Below are 18453 nucleotides of genomic sequence, written 5' to 3' on the forward strand. Positions count from 1 at the left end.
CAAGTATTAAAACATTGAAAGTAATTTGGAAATAGTGCTATCCTGGGGAGTCTGGAATTCCAGACATTACCAGACAGTTGTAAATCAGCAGTCACCTCACAGAGATGAGGAATAAAAGTTGGGAAAGTAAGAACATCAAAGTGTGCTGATCTGGAGCCACTTTCTGGAAATTAGGGGTCGGTTGCATTTATAAAAGAGGAGAAGGGGACAACCGGGGTGAGGAGTTTGTATTTTTCATCAAGTGTACTCACTCTTCTCCAGCCCACTCAGATATTCCAGATGAAAAACAGAAGGATTTATCTGGATTCTTTGCCTGAAACTAATTAAACACCAAAGAACTGAAGGCATCCTCATGGTCATGTTGTCTATCTCACCTACATTTATTTATTTATTTATTTATTTATTTATTTATTTATTTATTTATTTATTTATGATAGTCAGAGAGAGAGAGAGGCAGAGACACAGGCAGAGGGAGAAGCAGGCTCCATGCACCGGGAGCCCGACATGGGACTCGATCCCGGGTCCCCAGGATCGCGCCCTGGGCCAAAGGCAGGCGCCAAACCGCTGCGCCACCCAGGGATCCCTCACCTGCCTTTTAAACACCCAGGGTGGCTAGACTGGAAAATGGAAATCTAAAGAAAATAGTGAAGAGGGATACATTACTGATGATGAGGTCTAACACTTCCTGAGTGCTCCTGGAAGATGGTCACTGCCCAAAGCTCTTTTTGTGTTTTTGCATGTTTGACTCCCAGACCAACCTTTGAGGTCTTGAGTATTATTTTCTTCTTATATACATGAGTAGATGGAAGCCTAAGGAGTCAGGTGACTTTCCCTAATTTTCAAAAGTAATGAGTGATCAAGCTGGAATATAAACCTCTCACAGTTGGGTTTTGGAGATCTTGCTCTCAACCCTGTCTGTATAAAATATGTTGGGCATTTGATGAAAGAAAGTATGGGAAAACAAACAAACAAACAACAGCAATCAGTAGTTTGAGGAGAAGGAAAACCCAAGACTCGGGAGTTTAAAAGGTTAATGTGGAGTTCCCATGTAGAATTTACTGATTTACTTCTTAGGAAAGTATGTTCTTTAAGAATTCTAATGTGTACAATTATCAGAATTATTCTAAAATATGCATATTTTCTTACTATACATTGGAAAGTGTCCTAGTATAGTTAATTGCTTAACTTAGGTAATTATTTTTTTCTGATAATATTATCTGAAAATAAGCCCATGAAGAGCATGCTCTAGTCTGTGCTGGAGTAAAATTAATAAATAATGCATGAGCAATATTTCTGGCAAAACCAAAGAGGCTATTTTTTTCTACTTGGGTGTGAAGCTCAAGCTAAAATTTAGCACACTTTCTTTTCTCTCAAAGCTGTTTCTTTTTCCATATTTTCCATGCTGAGAGATTGACTCTAGTTTTCATATACTCATCTGACAAAAGTTCTTCATCATCTTGGATACCTCTCTTTCCTTTACTCCTTCACTCTCATATCAATTCTATATCTTAAATATAATTTGAAAATGGTTCCTCCTTTCTGTCTCAATGGCCATTGCCTTTGGAGCTGCCATTTTTCTCCTGAATGAATGATGTTGTTTTCTGATTATCTCACTGCACTTAGTCCTTGGTTCTCTCCAACCCATTTTTCTCACTGTGATCAAAAAAAAATCTTTCCAAAATCCAAATGTCTTCAATTCCGTCACCCATTCACCCCCACCCCCCGCCCTCCTCCCCTTCCACCACCCCTAGTTCATTTCCCAGAGTTAGGAGTCTTTATGTTCTGTCTCCCTTTCTGATATTTCCCACACATATCTTCTCCCTTCCCTTATATTCCCTTTCACTATTATTCAGATTCCCCAAATGAATGAGAACATACACTGTTTGTCCTTCTCCGATTGACTTACTTCACTCAGCATAATACCCTCCAGTTCCATCCACGTTGAAGCAAATGGTGGGTATTTGTCGTTTCTAATGGCTGAGTAATATTCCATTGTATACATAGACCACATCTTCTTTATCCATTCATCTTTCGATGGACATCGAGGCTCCTTCCACAGTTTGGCTACTGTGGACATTGCTGCTAGAAACATCGGGGTGCAGGTGTCCTGGCGTTTCATTGCATCTGAATCTTTGGGGTAAATCCCCAACAGTGCAATTGCTGGGTCGTAGGGCAGGTCTGTTTTTAACTCTTTGAGGAACCTCCACACAGTTTTCCAGAGTGGCTGCACCAGTTCACATTCCCACCAACAGTGTAAGAGGGTTCCCTTTTCTCCGCATCCTCTCCTAGCATAAAGTCCACATTCTGCTGTGGCTTACCTGCCTCTCCTTCAGGCTTCTGCACAACTCTCCAGTCTCAATCCCCACTGTCCCTTCATAACTACTTCATAATCCAGCCACACTAAGGTATTTGCAATTCCTCCAACACATCAAGTTGTTGCATGTCTTCAAGACTGTGCATACTATTCCCTGAAAAAGCCTTTGTTAAAATTGCCATATTCTTACTCATTCTGTAAGACAACCAGATATCACAACTTTTGAAGTCTTGTTTCTCTCTTTGACACTCCTGTGGTAGCACACAGTAGTTCTTTGTAGTGCTTCTCACGTTGACATTCACCTATTTACTTGTGTATCATTTCTCCTGGATTGTTAGGAGCCAAGAGCAGGGAATTTATTTTATCATTCAAAAAAATCTCTGAACACATTCTTTCAGGAACTTTTTATTGATTGACTTTGTTTAAAAGTTAAGGGTTTCACCTATGAAGTTTATTTTATTTTGTTTTATTTTATTTATTTTATTTTTAAAGGGAGAGAGAGAGGAAAGGGAGGGGCAGAGAGAGAAGTAAAGAGAGAATCATAAGCAAGTTCAACACGTAGTGTGGAGCCTGATGGAGGGCTTGATCTCACAACCTGGAAATCATGATCTGAGCTGAAATCAAAAGCTGGTGATTAACAGACTGAGCCACCTGAGCGCCCCTCTTCCCAACCTATAAAGCATTTTAGACCTGCTTGTAGGCTATTATACAAAGGTAAAGACAGCCACATTTAATAAGTCTACCTAATAATTTTGTGGTAGTTTTCTTTGTTACCCAATATAAAGCTGAGTAAATAACTATAAAGGAAAACTCTACTTTTCTCCTCATTCTCAGTACTTCTGAAATGGAGTATGTAGGGTTTTTCCCACCACACCAAGCAATTTTGTAATACCAGCTGGATGTGCTACAGTTCAAATCTGTTCTGATACTATCTACTTGGAGATAATATCACACCCCACAGGGTAAGACTCAATCCCACAAGACTGCCCCTGCCTCACAATTCAGATATCAATTGCAAGTCCAGATTGTCACCTGTGCTTCTGACAGACTGACTGTAAATCAGAGGTTCTCACAACCCCCTCCTTGGATTCAATCATTTGCTAGAATGGCTCACAAAACCCAGGAAAACAGTTTACTTACTATTGTTGGGTATTTCAGAGGATAGAAATAAATGGTCAGATGGAAGAGATGTGTGGGGCGAAGTGTGGAGGAAGAGGCACAGAACTTCCATGTCGTCTCCAGGCATGCCACCCTCCCAGCACCTCCATATATTCATCAACCCAAACTCATCAAATCTTTTTTGTTCTAGAGTTTTTATAGAGCATAGCCTGAAATTCCTGCCCTCTTGCCTGAAGGTCAGTGGAGAGAGTTAAAAATTCCAACCTTCTGCACACTTGGTCTTTCTGATAACCAGCCCCATCCCCACCGAGCTTGCCAGGGACTTCACCCCAAAGCATCTCCTTAACATAAATTCAAAGACAATTAAAAGGGGTTTACTTTGAATAACAAAATACACTCCTATTACTCAGGCAGTTCTGAGTTTCAGGAAATCTGTGCCAGCCAAGACCAACTATATGTTTTATTATGCCATAACCAACCTACCTATTTTCTGGCTATTCTCATCATGTCATATAGGTATTTTTAAAATAAAGCAAGAATTTAAATCAAAGAGTTGCTTAAATGTCAAGCATCTTCGCTGAATAAGGAGGAAGACTTGGGGGCTATGATCTGTGTACACCAATGTGGAGCGAGAAGTGCCAACATTACTGAGTACCAGTAACAGGCCAAACAGATTTTAATTCATTATCCCATTTAATACTCAAACACCCTCCACCTAAAGTTCCAAGGTGTTAAATGGGTTGCTCAAAGTTACAGAAATAGTAAGCAGTAAAACTCAAAGACAGGACTTTGATACACAAGTATACAAGTGAGCCATTGGGCACTTACCAAGTAAGACATTCTGTACAAAACCTTGAATTTAATGTTTATGCTTCTCTTTATTCTCACTGCCTATATCAGCATGACTGACCCATAGCAGTGCTCAGTGCATGTCCAGAGACATAAACAGCAGAGAGAGTGCAGTTTACAAAACAAAAAACAAAAAACAAAAACAAAACTTCCTTTGGTCTACTCTTTCAGAGATCTCTGAACTTGATTTCTGTTCTCTTGTATTTCAAGTTATAAACCTGATTTAGGAACCAACAGGTTGTAAAATGAGATACTGATATAATGAACTGATTCCATAGAATCTACCAGGGTGGAGTTGTCCTTACATAATACATTAGAATAATTCTCTTGTCTGACAACCTGGACTCCAGGTCCCAACCCAAATGGATCTGGGGTTGTAAAGATAATAAGCTTACTGTATTTTTATCCGAGAATGTTTTCTTCCCAGACTCATCAATAAGCTCTCCACTTATCAAGACAACCAGTACTGTAAGAATTGAGCAGTTTTATTCTTCTCCTTCCATTATGCTTAATAGATCAGTTACATTTTTCTACTTCTCTGTTGTGTTTGCCAAGTTTAGCATAAACCCAAGGTTGACTTCCTTCCTGACCTAAATCTACCTTTATTTTTTTTTACATTTCTAGATACAGAAATCCTTATTGAACATTTTTTTCAAACAAGAATTGTATATAATAAAAAACTTTTTTCTAGGAAATGAAAAATATACAAATGGTTTCACAGAACCAAGCAGTGCTTAGCTGAGTGACAAGAGAGAACCCTGTGGAATAAGCCATGATACCCTAACATTAATTAGTGGAGTTTTTCCTTTTCTTTCTCTCTCTCTTCCTCCTCCTCCTTCTCTCTCTGTCTCTGCCTCTGTCTCTCTGTCTGTCCCCTTTAGTGAAGTAAACATACTGCGTGGCAGCACTTACTTTTTGTTCACACCAGACCACGTATTTATTCTGCTTCATTACAGAAACTCTACATACTGTATGAAAGTATCCATCTCACTGACCGTGGGTGAAAATGATACTGGACTCTGCTACAATTCCAAGATGAAATACTTTGACAAAGCTGAACTTAGCAAAAGCAAGGAAATTTCATGCCGTGACATAGAAGATTTTTTACTACCAACTAGAGAACCTGAAATCCTATGGTATAAGGTATGTATTGTGAATGATTTTGTTCCTTATAAATAGACTAATCTGTATCTTATTCTTGGACAAGTTGGATAAAAAAGTTATATGAATATGATGAAGTTTGGCTCTGCCCTCCTAAAATACAGCAAGTTGTGCTGGTCATTAAAAGTTTTCAAACCAATAGCTTTTATAAATGCTAGTCAATATTTGTATTGGTGATCCATTACAGTAAGATGTTGTGTTTACGTTTGTATCTAGTTTATATAATTCCTTCAAGTCTATTATAATCTGTGTTGATAATTTCAGGAACTAAAATACATTAAGCATCCATTTCAGAACTCTTGATAAAAACGTTCCTAATGTTTCTAAACAAGGAAAAGATTGATTTACTTCCATGAAAAAAATGATACCCTAGCTTTATGAAAAGTTCTGTTTAATGGAAGTATCTTTGTGTAGATTCTAATCCTATTCACATAAAGCATATATATTTTTAAAAATCTGATGAAAATTCATAACATTATAAAAATAGCGCTAGATAAACTTTTTTTTCAAAAGCCAAAAGAAATTTTAGATTTAAGGAGAATTCTCCAACCCCTGTCCTTCCTATCACATAATTGACTTTCTCTGAATTTTAAGATGAGAATGTACCCTTCAGTTTATTTATACCATCAAAGGAATTTCTGTTTTTGAGTGTATTCAAGAAAATACAAGTACTATGAACATCTGTCTGGAACATAATATCCTTGATTTAAAGAGTACTAGTATAAAATTTGCTTTGTTCAACTCCCTGGAAATAGGAATGTAGGAAGCATGACCTCTTAGTAACTATATCCACCAATATTAGTATGTCTCTGAGTAATACTTAATTTTGATTCTTGATAACAATCAGTGGAGGATTTAGAACAGCAAGGGAACTGTTGAAATTTTTTTTCTACTTTTCTGTTGAATTTCTATCCTAAACACTGTCAAACAGCCCTCAAATATTAGCACCACTGATCTCTGTTTCTGCGCAGATGAGGTTTATTTTTTCCCTTTTTCAAATTATGTGAGGATTTCTAACCCTGATTCTTGCTGGTTTGCCTGCTTTCCACAAGCCCTGATGATTGTCTCAAAGGGGAGAGGTATTAGGGGAGTTTGACCCAAGATCCCTAAGAACAGAAGGTTTTTTTTTTTTTCTGGTAGTCATGTGTGTACCTTCACCTTCATCTTCTACACATGCACACTCAGACACACACTCAGTATTTAAAATGGCTGACCTTACATTGCCCCTTTATTCATGTTTCCACCATCACCCCAATCACTGTGACCTTAAGCTATAAAGACTGTCACTAGTGGAATGATTGGAAGAAATGTGGTATATATGGAACTTGAAAGCCTTCCAGATTATTTTTCCATAGTCATGACAATATGTAGCCCATGTATTCGGTATATAACTTTTATTATGACAGTTTATGCAACTAATATGAGGATATAAGATGTATATTTTTGTCCGAAATAACTGGATAATTGTCTCCCACTTACTTGAAGGCATTGAACCACATAATCAAAATAATAGTCTGCAAAAATTTTATTTAGCAATAAATATTTTTAGAAATAATACTATCTCTGAGCAATGTCGAAGGGCTTAAAGCTATTTTATCTTCATGGCATTGATTTCAAATCTGGCAAGAGGAAATAGACTTCTGTTCTGCCAAAAAGAGAAAGCTCCTGAGCCAACATCATTATAATCCAAAGCTTAATTTAGAGACCATAATTTGGTAGACCCATCAACAATGAAAATAGATATTTATGGTACTGTAGAGACCTTGTATATAAATGTTGGCCATTTCTTTCACAAATTGTGGAACATACGTGCTATGAAGAGATAGAATTATTTCGAAATGTAGTATTAAAAGATTTAAAATATTAAAATAGCATTTTCCTCTACAGAATTTTCTACTTTATGCTAAAATAATATATCTTATATTTTATGCTATCAGTATCAAGATGGTTAATTTCACAGTCATCAAATGTGTAGTATTTGCTTCTAAAAATGATGTTAGGAGTAATCTTTTTTGTTGTTGTTAGGAGTAATCTTAACAAATATCCCTTATTATCTTTTAAATCAATATATATCTGATTTAGAGACACTAATCTTAGAAGTTAATAAAATGGCTCTTGCTAGGGGCAGCTGGGTGACTCAGTCATTTAAGCATCTGACTCTTGATTTTGGCTCAGGACATGGTCTCAAAGTCATAAGAGTCATGAGATCAAGCCCCCTGTGGAGCCCCATGTGGGGCTCCATGCTGGACATGAAGCCTGCTTAGGACTCTCTCTCTCTCCCTCTCCCTCTGCCCCACCTCTGCACATGCACCTACAGGCACGTGCATGTGCGTGTGCTATCTCACTCCAAAAAAAAAAAAAGGTTACTCTTGCTAAAAAAAAAATACTCTTCACATTGAGGTAGCTGACTTCCAGGAGATGTAGAGAATGTATGAAAATTTTTAGAATTAATCCTAAACTCTTTAGCGCTTTAAAATACAACTTTAGAAGTTTTTGGTTTCATTATTTAAAATACTTTTCTCTGCTTTTCAATTATTGTACTTACTACAGACATTCTGTGTTTTTCATGCAGGAATGTAGGACAAAAACATGGAGGCCAAGTATCGTATTCAAAAGAGATACACTGCTTATAAGAGAAGTCAGAGAAGATGACATTGGAAATTACACCTGTGAATTAAAATATGGAGGCTTTGTTGTGAGAAGAACTACTGAATTAACTGTTACAGGTAATCATAGTCTCCAATATTTCATTTGCAAGTAGTGAAACTACCATTTTAAGTTGACTTTTTGTGCTGCATATTGATTTTTTCCAATCTATGCAATGAAAGAAGTACTTAACCAAATGCTGAGTGGATTCCTATAAGGTGAAATTTATTCCTCCTTGCTTTTAAATCATCCTGTGCTGAAATGCATTTGAAAGGTTAAAGAAAATATGCTTAGGGAATTACAGAAATGTTAGCTGTTGAAAGTACTTGAAATAATGAGTTTACAGTTTCAGAAAATTATGCTTGTATTTTGTAATGGTATCATTTTTGGAAACACTTTGTAAGGTGTTGAAATAGAATATATGAAATCTACCTCTGTCTTCCTGTCTTGCTCCAAATTAGAAAATTTGCTATTTTTCTGATTTATCACTCTGTGAATCTGACATATATGTTCTCATGAATTTGAAAATAACATAATTGCAGGTACAATAATTGAATAATTGTATGAGGTGCAGTGAATGGTGTCATTCCTGTCTCTGGTTGCTAAGGTAGAAGGGCATTTGAGCAAGATTGAGAACTCCATCTATAATAATGAATCTACAGCTCACTAGTCACATGACCGTATTGGAATCACCACAGCCTTCACAATATCAATTTATTCATGTATAAAATGGCAGTGATAAAATTTGCCCTTGTATAGTTCATTGGATTTTTGCAAGGATCTAATGAGGTAACATAAGTTGAATGAAGTCAGTTTGTATAACAGAATTATATCCAGATGTGCATTTTGGTCATTGTATGCCAGGTAACATACCTCTTTTTACTTTATAGTTTGCATCTCTAAAAGTGGTTCCAAGAGAACAAAAAAGGGGGAGAAACAAGAGCAATATTAGAGAGTTAGACATTGTTCTTATCTTACTGAGAGAGATTCTTCTTGATGACTTTTTGCATGATCCTATTTATGAAACATATACAAATAAGTTGACAAACGATATCTTATACGTTAAAGAGATTTTCATTTGTTCATTGATTCACTTAATATAGTTTTCCTGTTTATGAAGGGTTTTGTGCTAGTCACCTTTGTCTTATAAAAATTGTCTTTACTTTCAAACTTTGAAATTATGATATATTTAGACATAAATATTACAATTCAATTTCAGGAAATTCGCTTGATGAATAGTAGTTATTCTGATCTAAAGAAAATTTGGTTAAATTAAAAAGGTAGTCTTTGGTAATGCCTTTGATAAATATTAGACCCAGTAAATAACTGCCACTTGCAATATATGATATACTTAAACAGTAAACATACATTCAGTCTTGTATTATGTACATATGGTATGCGTATGTGTGATGTATACATAGTTTGGTTTTCAATTTTGCTGTGTTTAATAGGTCTCTATATAGTGAATTACAATGAACACTTTATCACTCTACCTCCTCATCTGTTTAATGGAACAGTGAAAAATATAACTGTTTATACCTGGGTTTTCTTTGCAATAAATATTGAGGTTTTTTAATTATTTATTTTTTGCTTTTAATTTATACTGAAGTAGATTTTCCAAGAGTAGATATAGAGACAAGGCAATTTAAAAATATAATAAAAAATATCTATTCTGTAAAGACTATAGATTATACTTCTAGCCTTTATTCTTTGGAGTATAGAGAGCTAATTCTTAGTAAGCACATCTCTTCTTTTCCTAGAAACATTAGGATACTAAACCACTATCTAGTAAGAGGTAATGAAAAAAATCTCACAGACTAGAAACTGGCTCCCAGATGGAGAAATGACTTAAATGAGGCTATTTTATATGACCAATAATAGAATTATTTTCCTCTAAATGCTACCCAGGGCTGCTATTTTTGTAACTTCATTTCTCCAAAAATATCTTTTATTTATTTGAAAAGAAGGAATAATTATTCTGTATTATCCAAGAGGAAGTAGATGAAAGTTTTAATGAAAATTTTCATTCAACTGATTATCCTGAATACCTCTAATTTAAGGAGCCTTACCTATGACATTGATTTGGGCATATAAATTATAAAGCAAAGTTTGCTTATATACAAAATTTTGGGTGAATTAGAGAGCTGGGTGACCAATAATCAAAAATGGTATATATTTAAATACATTTTAGGTATTAACAAGTCTATTGGCAAGATATGTTTTTTTCATAATTGTGCTTTAGTGTAACACTAAATTCGGCCTGTGGTCAAATTAAACAACGTGTCTTAGAATCCAAATTATATCTCTTACTATAGCAGCAAAGGTGGGAAGTTCTCTGGATGATAATTAACCAGTATTGTGTATCTTGATTTTCTGCATATCATGATCATACTGTATTTAATGTAAATATTATGCAAAGTATGATATTATTATTTTAGTGGATGTGCATTAGCCAATGGTGAGCATTTTGAAGTGTGTTACAACGTGTTTCTTTAAAATAAGAAATAATTCTGTATGTGAAAGAAAAGAACATTTCTTTTTTTTTTTTTATTTTTTATTTTTTATTTATTTATTTTTTTTTATAAATTAATTTTTATTGGTGTTCAACTTACCAACATACAGAATAACACCCAGTGCTCATCCCGTCAAGTGTCCCCCTCCGTGCCCGTCACCCATTCACCCCCACCCCCCGCCCTCCTCCCCTTCCACCACCCCTAGTTCATTTCCCAGAGTTAGAAGTCTTTATGTTCTGTGTCCCTTTCTGATATCTCCCACACATTTCTTCTCCCTTCCCTTATATTCCCCTTCACTATTATTCATATTCCCCAAATGAGTGAGAACATACACTGTTTGTCCTTCTCCGATTGACTTACTTCACTCAGCATAATACCCTCCAGTTCCATCCACGTTGAAGCAAATGGTGGGTATTTGTTGTTTCTAATGGCTGAGTAATATTCCATTGTATACATAAACCACATCTTCTTTATCCATTCATCTTTCGATGGGCACCGAGGCTCCTTCCACAGTTTGGCTATTGTGGACATGGCTTCTAGAAACATCGGGGTGCAGGTGCCCCGGCGTTTCATTGCATCTGAATCTTCGGGGTAAATCCCTAACAGTGCAATTGCTGGGTCATAGGGCAGGTCTATTTTTAATTCTTTGAGGAACCTCCACACAGTTTTCCAGAGTGGCTGCACCAGTTCACATTCCCACCAACAGTGTAAGAGGGTTCCCTTTTCTCCGCATCCTCTCCAACATTTGTTGTTTCCTGCCTTATTAATTTTCCCCATTCTCACTGGTGTGAGGTGGTATCTCATTGTGGTTTTGATTTGTATTTCCCTGATGGCAAGTGATGCAGAGCATTTTCTCATGTGCATGTTGGCCATGTCTATGTCTTCCTCTGTGAGATTTCTCTTCATGTCTTTTGCCCATTTCATGATTGGATTGTTTGTTTCTTTGGTGTTGAGTTTAATAAGTTCTTTATAGATTTTGGAAACTAGCCCTTTATCTGATATGTTATTTGCAAATATCTTCTCCCATTCTGTAGGTTGTCTTTGAGTTTTGTTGACTGTATCCTTTGCTGTGCAAAAGCTTCTTATCTTGATGAAGTCCCAATAGTTCATTTTTGCTTTTGTTTCTTTTGCTTTCGTGGATGTATCTTGCAAGAAGTTACTGTGGCCAAGTTCAAAAAGGGTGTTGCCTGTGTTCTCCTCTAGGATTTTGATGGAATCTTGTCTCACATTTAGATCTTTCATCCATTTTGAGTTTATCTTTGTGTATGGTGCAAGAGAGTGGTCTAGTTTCATTCTTCTGCATGTGGATGACCAATTTTCCCAGCACCATTTATTGAAGAGACTGTCTTTCTTCCAGTGGATCGTCTTTCCTCCTTTGTCGAATATTAGTTGACCATAAAGTTCAGGGTCCATTTCTGGATTCTCTATTCTGTTCCATTGGTCTATGTGTCTGTTTTTGTGCCAGTACCACACTGTCTTGATGACCACAGCTTTGTAGTACAACCTGAAATCTGGCATTGTGATGCCCCCAGCTATGGTTTTCTTTTTTAAAATTCCCCTGGCTATTCGGGGTCTTTTCTGATTCCACACAAATCTTAAAATAATTTGTTCTAAGTCTCTGAAAAAAGTCCATGGTATTTTGATAGGGATTGCATTGAACGTGTAAATTGCCCTGGGTAGCATTGACATTTTCACAATATTAATTCTGCCAATCCATGAGCATGGAATATTTTTCCATCTCTTTGTGTCTTCCTCAATTTCTTTCAGAAGTGTTCTATAGTTTTTAGGGTATAGATCCTTTACCTCTTTGGTTAGGTTTATTCCTAGGTATCTTATGCTTTTGGGTGCAATTGTAAATGGGATTGACTCCTTAATTTCTCTTTCTTCAGTCTCATTGTTAGTGTATAGGAATGCCATTGATTTCTGGGCATTAATTTTGTATCCTGCCACGCTACCAAATTGCTGTATGAGTTCTAGCAATCTTGGGGTGGAGGCTTTTGGGTTTTCTATGTAGAGTATCATGTCATCGGCGAAGAGGGAGAGTTTGACTTCTTCTTTGCCAATTTGAATGCCTTTAATGTCTTTTTGTTGTCTGATTGCTGAGGCTAGGACTTGGTTCAACACTCGTAAAACAATCAATGTGATTCATCATATCAGCAAGAGAAAAACCAAGAACCATATGATCCTCTCATTAGATGCAGAGAAAGCATTTGACAAAATACAGCATCCATTCCTGATCAAAACTCTTCAGAGTGTAGGGATAGAGGGAACTTTCCTCGATATCTTAAAAGCCATCTACGAAAAGCCCACAGCAAATATCATTCTCAATGGGGAAGCACTGGGAGCCTTTCCCCTAAGATCAGGAACCAGACAGGGATGTCCACTCTCACCACTGCTATTCAACATAGTATTGGAAAAGAACATTTCTAGATAAAGAAAGTGGCTAAATGTGCAGGCAATGTTGTGAGCTTTTATGGGAGATCTTTCACTTATTAAAAGTGTATGTGTCTACGCAAGTAAAATAGTGGTTCAGGAAAACAGACCATGGGGCACCTAGGTAGCTCAGTCACTTAAGTGTGTCCCTTTGGTCACGATCTCAGGGTCTCTCAAGATTGAGCCCCACTTTGGGCTCCCTGTTCAAGGAAGAGTCTGCTTCTCTCTCTCCTTCTGCCTCCCCCCACCACCCTCCTGCTCATGCGCACACTCTCTCTCCATCTCTCTCTCAAATAAATAAATTAAATATTTTCAAAAAAATGAAATAAATAAATAAATAAAAGGAAAACATATCACAATGAAAAAAATAATAAACCTGTTCATCGCTGTTAGTATACTTTCAACATTGTTATTTTTTTAATGTAAGATGTTTGGGCATCTGTAGCCTCCACTCTCTTCTCTAAGCCTCAGCCACACTGAAATTTTTACTGTTCTCCAAATATCCTCCCTCTGAGCCCTTATTCATGAGGTGCTCCCCCCGGAATGCTTTTTCTTGCACATTGTCACAGGGCTGATTCTTACTCTTCCTTCAAGGCACAGCTAAAATGTTCCCTTTGTCTTGAGGCATGTAGTTCTTCATGCCTCTGTAGCACTTTTAGAATCTCTGTTGCAGCACCTACTACATTGCCTTGTCACTGTCGATGCTCCCGTTCTTCCATGAAAACACGAGCTACTTATAGTCAAAGGAATGTCTTCTTTTTTTAATAAGCATTTTATTTTAGACCACTTTTACATTTATAGAAAACTTATAAAGACAGTAGAGAGAGATCCCATATACCCCACATCCAGTTTCCCCTGTTATTAATATCTAACATTAGTATGGCACATTTATTACCATTAATGAATCAATATCAATACATTATCAACTATAGTCCATATTACATATTTTATTCAGATTTCCTTAGTTTTATGCTTAATGGTCCTCTTTTTGGTTTTAGGAGCCCATCCAGGATAGCACATTACATTTAATTGTCATGTCTCTTTAGGTTCCTTTTGGCTGTGTCTGTTATTGACTTCCCTCGTTTCTGATGATCTTGACGATTTCAAGGAGTACTGCACATGGAGTTTGTAGAATGTCCTTCAGCTGTGATTTGTTGGATATTTTTCTCATGATTATACTTAGATCATATGTTCTTGGAAAATCACAGAGGTCAAATCATAACTTAGCATTCTATCAGCGTGACTTCCCACTACTGCTATTGACCTTCAATCACCTGTGGTAGTGTTTGTCAGGTTTTGCTACTGCAACGTTACTTGTTGCCCCTCTTTTCCGCACTACAGTCTTTGTAAGGAAGTCACAATCTACAGTTCACATTTAAGGAGTGAAGAGTTATGCCCTCACCTCTTTGAAGGCTAAGTATTTAAATATTTTGAATTTTTCTCTATTTCCACATTTATCTACTTATTCAATTATCTATCTATCTTAGTATGGACTCCTGTGTATTTATTATATAGTTTGGTTTATAATCCAACATCACATTATTTTGTGTCTCAAATTGTTGTAGCTTTGATCCTTAGAAGCTCTTTTAGTTGACTCCTTTGTCCCTCTGATATACCCTGTGTGTGTGTGTGTGTGTGTGTGTGTGTGTTTGAACACTTACTTATTCTTGGACCCCACAAGATGTTCCAGGACTATCTTGGGTATTTCCTGCTCAAGCCCTAGAATTAGCTATTTCTTCCAAAGAGCCATTGTTCCTTTTATTAGAGAATGGTGCTAGAAACTAAGGTCTGGGCATAGGAAGTTCTCATTGCTACTGGAGTATAGTTGCTTTCTAAGACCTCTCAGTTGACAGAACAAGGAGATTTATATGTTCTAATCCAGGTATTTTCACTTCCATAAATACTGCTAAATGTAACCATCTGTATCTGTATTAAACTAAACATAAATTCATACTTGAGATATCTCTGGCTCTAATCCATTACCACAGAGATCATTCTAGCCACTTCCCCTTGCTTATCTATGACCTCCCTGTCTAGTAGTGAGAAACCTGCTTCCCACCATCTTTTATTCATTTACTTAATTTTTCACTTCCAGTATAGATGTATGAGATCAGAATTGTTGGCCTTTACTCCTGTGAGAAGCAACTTTATCAAATAGATAAATGCTTATGTACAATTTATTTTGCCTTTAGTCTCACAGACTCTATTCACTTTCATATTTACTTAGCACTTTTCCCCCCACCTGACTTCAGTGAGGCCATGTCATACATTTGTAATATAGTTTGGTTGTTTTATCACATTCTGCATTCCATCCTGAGATCTTCCATCCTCCTAAATGATGTCTTTAAAAATCTGTACACATTAAAGTTTATGGGGGAAGAGAAAATAATTTTCCCTCTACCCTTCTCAGTTTTTGCCTGAGACTCCCTGTAATAAAAGATTAACAAGAGAAAAACAAATAGAAATGTATTACCATGACTACCTCATATATACATGGAAGATACCCAGAGAAACTGAATACCCCTTGAGAAGGCCCAAACCACCCCCTTAAATACCATCTTCAATTAAAGACAAAAGATTGGACAGGGAGCACCTATGATAGGAGGTTACCAGGAAAAGCATGGTTAACAAGGGTAAGTCTAAGTCCATGCTTTCCTTCTCCAATGACAATAGTTGCTGGATATTTCAGAGTCATCGTTCTCTACTTGGTACAAAGAGACACCTTTACAGATGGATATTTCCCCTATAAATGTAAATTTTCCTTACAAAAAGGTAACTCCTACTTTGTTTTCACAGTTTCTCCTATGAGTGCAGTTTCTCAAAATATTCCTCAAAGAGACATATTTTGAGGTAGCATATCCTGGTATACCATTTATTCCCACCTTTGAAACTTCCCAAGGAAGTTTCACAGCAGAAGCTGAGTTAGGAGATTGCTCTATTCCTCAATGAGCCAGTACTAGTCTGAGAATAGGGTAGTTCAGTTAAAGAGTTGTGTCTAGTTTTAGGAGGTAGCGGTGCAGGTGAACTCTCAGAGTTAGGTCTGTTTGGTGTACACAATTAGGTATTTAGTAAGAGACATTTCTCTGGAAACACAAGAAAAACAAAGGTTAATGTTTTGAACATATTAGAAACTTAATTTGTGAGTTCTGAGGGCAGTAAATTGAGAATATTTTTAGATGTTGGACTCAGAGAATCTTTTTGGGTTTTGTAGTAAAAAACAGCTATCAAAATTTACCATTTAGCCATATTTAAGTGTACATTTTAGTGGAATTAAGTACATTCACATTTTTGTGTAACCATCACCACTACCTATCTCTAGAACTTTTTCATGTTTCCAAACTGAAACTCTGTACCCATTAAACAGTAACTCTCCATTTTTTCCTTCCCCCAACCCCTGGCAACCATCACTCTATCTTCTGTAACTATGAATCTGACCTTTCTAGGTACTTCATATAAGTGGCATCATGTAATATTTGTCCTTGCTTATGTGACTTATTTCACTTGGCATAATTAATACCATTCAGGGTTCACCAGTAAGAGCTCTTTGTTTCTATCACTCAATAATTTTTCATTGTATGGCCATACCATGGTTTTTCCATTCATCTATTGAATGGTGCATCTTAGGTGCTTCCAGGTTTTGGAGATTATGAATAAAGCCTATTATATAATTTTCATGCAGTTTTTTTGTGGACATACACTTTCATATTAGTTTAGCAAATACCTAGGAATGTAATTCCTGGAATATATGGAAAGATTATATTTAGGTTTGTAAGGAGCTGCTAAACTGTCTTCTGAAGTGGCCGTACCATTTTGCATTTCCATTAGCAATGAATTAAGAATTCTAGTTGCTCAACATTTTTCTACCAACTTACACTCTGCTGTTTGGATTTTACCATTCCAGTGGATCTGTAGTGAAACTCATCATTGTTTTAATTGCCAATTCCCTAATAATAAATTATTATTTTTGTTATTAAATTTTTAAAATAAATTTATTTTTTATTGGTGTTCAATTTACCAACATACAGAATAACACCCAGTGCTCATCCCGTCAAGTGCCCCCCTCAGTGCCCGTCACCCATTCACCCCCCACCCCCCGCCCTCCTCCCCTTCCACCACCCCTAGTTCGTTTCCCAGAGTTAGGAGTCTTTATGTTCTGTCTCCCTTTCTGATATTTCCCACACATTATTTTGAACATACTTTATATGGTTATTTGCCTTTTATGTATTTTCTTTGTTCTAGTGTCCAGATATTTTAACCATTTTGATTTTTTTTTATTTTATTTTATTTTTTTTTTTATAAATTAATTTTTATTGGTGTTCAATTTACCAACATACAGAATAACACCCAGTGCTCATCCCGTCAAGTGTCCCCCTCCGTGCCCGTCACCCATTCACCCCCACCCCCCGCCCTCCTCCCCTTCCACCACCCCTAGTTCATTTCCCAGAGTTAGAAGTCTTTATGTTCTGTGTCCCTTTCTGATATCTCCCACACATTTCTTCTCCCTTCCCTTATATTCCCCTTCACTATTATTCATATTCCCCAAATAAGTGAGAACATACACTGTTTGTCCTTCTCCGATTGACTTACTTCACTCAGCATAATACCCTCCAGTTCCATCCACGTTGAAGCAAATGGTGGGTATTTGTTGTTTCTAATGGCTGAGTAATATTCCATTGTATACATAAACCACATCTTCTTTATCCATTCATCTTTCGATGGGCACCGAGGCTCCTTCCACAGTTTGGCTATTGTGGACATGGCTGCTAGAAACATCGGGGTGCAGGTGCCCCGGCGTTTCATTGCATCTGAATCTTCGGGGTAAATCCCTAACAGTGCAATTGCTGGGTCGTAGGGCAGGTCTATTTTCAATTCTTTGAGGAACCTCCACACAGTTTTCCAGAGTGGCTGCACCAGTTCACATTCCCACCAACAGTGTAAGAGGGTTCCCTTTTCTCCGCATCCTCTCCAACATTTGTTGTTTCCTGCCTTGTTAATTTTCCCCATTCTCACTGGTGTGAGGTGGTATCTCATTGTGGTTTTGATTTGTATTTCCCTGATGGCAAGTGATGCAGAGCATTTTCTCATGTGCATGTTGGCCTTGTCTATGTCTTCCTCTGTGAGATTTCTCTTCATGTCTTTTGCCCATTTCATGATTGGATTGTTTGTTTCTTTGGTGTTGAGTTTAATAAGTTCTTTATAGATTTTGGAAACTAGCCCTTTATCTGATATGTTATTTGCAAATATCTTCTCCCATTCTGTAGGTTGTCTTTGAGTTTTGTTGACTGTATCCTTTGCTGTGCAAAAGCTTCTTATCTTGATGAAGTCCCAATAGTTCATTTTTGCTTTTGTTTCTTTTGTTTTCGTGGATGTATCTTGCAAGAAGTTACTGTGGCCAAGTTCAAAAAGGGTGTTGCCTGT

The 18453-nt window shown here is 36.8% G+C and overlaps 1 protein-coding gene across 1 annotated transcript in view; it reads left to right on the forward strand.

Moving 5' to 3' along the window:
- Window positions 1-18453, forward strand: part of IL1RAPL1 (interleukin 1 receptor accessory protein like 1) — a 1192989-nt gene that overhangs the window by 628012 nt on the left and 546524 nt on the right. The window contains exons 4-5 of the mRNA XM_055337995.1: window positions 5239-5425; window positions 8016-8169. Coding sequence (XP_055193970.1) covers window positions 5239-5425; window positions 8016-8169 — 341 coding nt within the window. The remainder of the gene's footprint in view (window positions 1-5238; window positions 5426-8015; window positions 8170-18453) is intronic.

Source organism: Nyctereutes procyonoides, unplaced genomic scaffold, assembly GCF_905146905.1.
Source record: "Nyctereutes procyonoides isolate TBG_1078 unplaced genomic scaffold, NYPRO_anot_genome, whole genome shotgun sequence".
Taxonomy (NCBI): domain Eukaryota; kingdom Metazoa; phylum Chordata; class Mammalia; order Carnivora; family Canidae; genus Nyctereutes; species Nyctereutes procyonoides.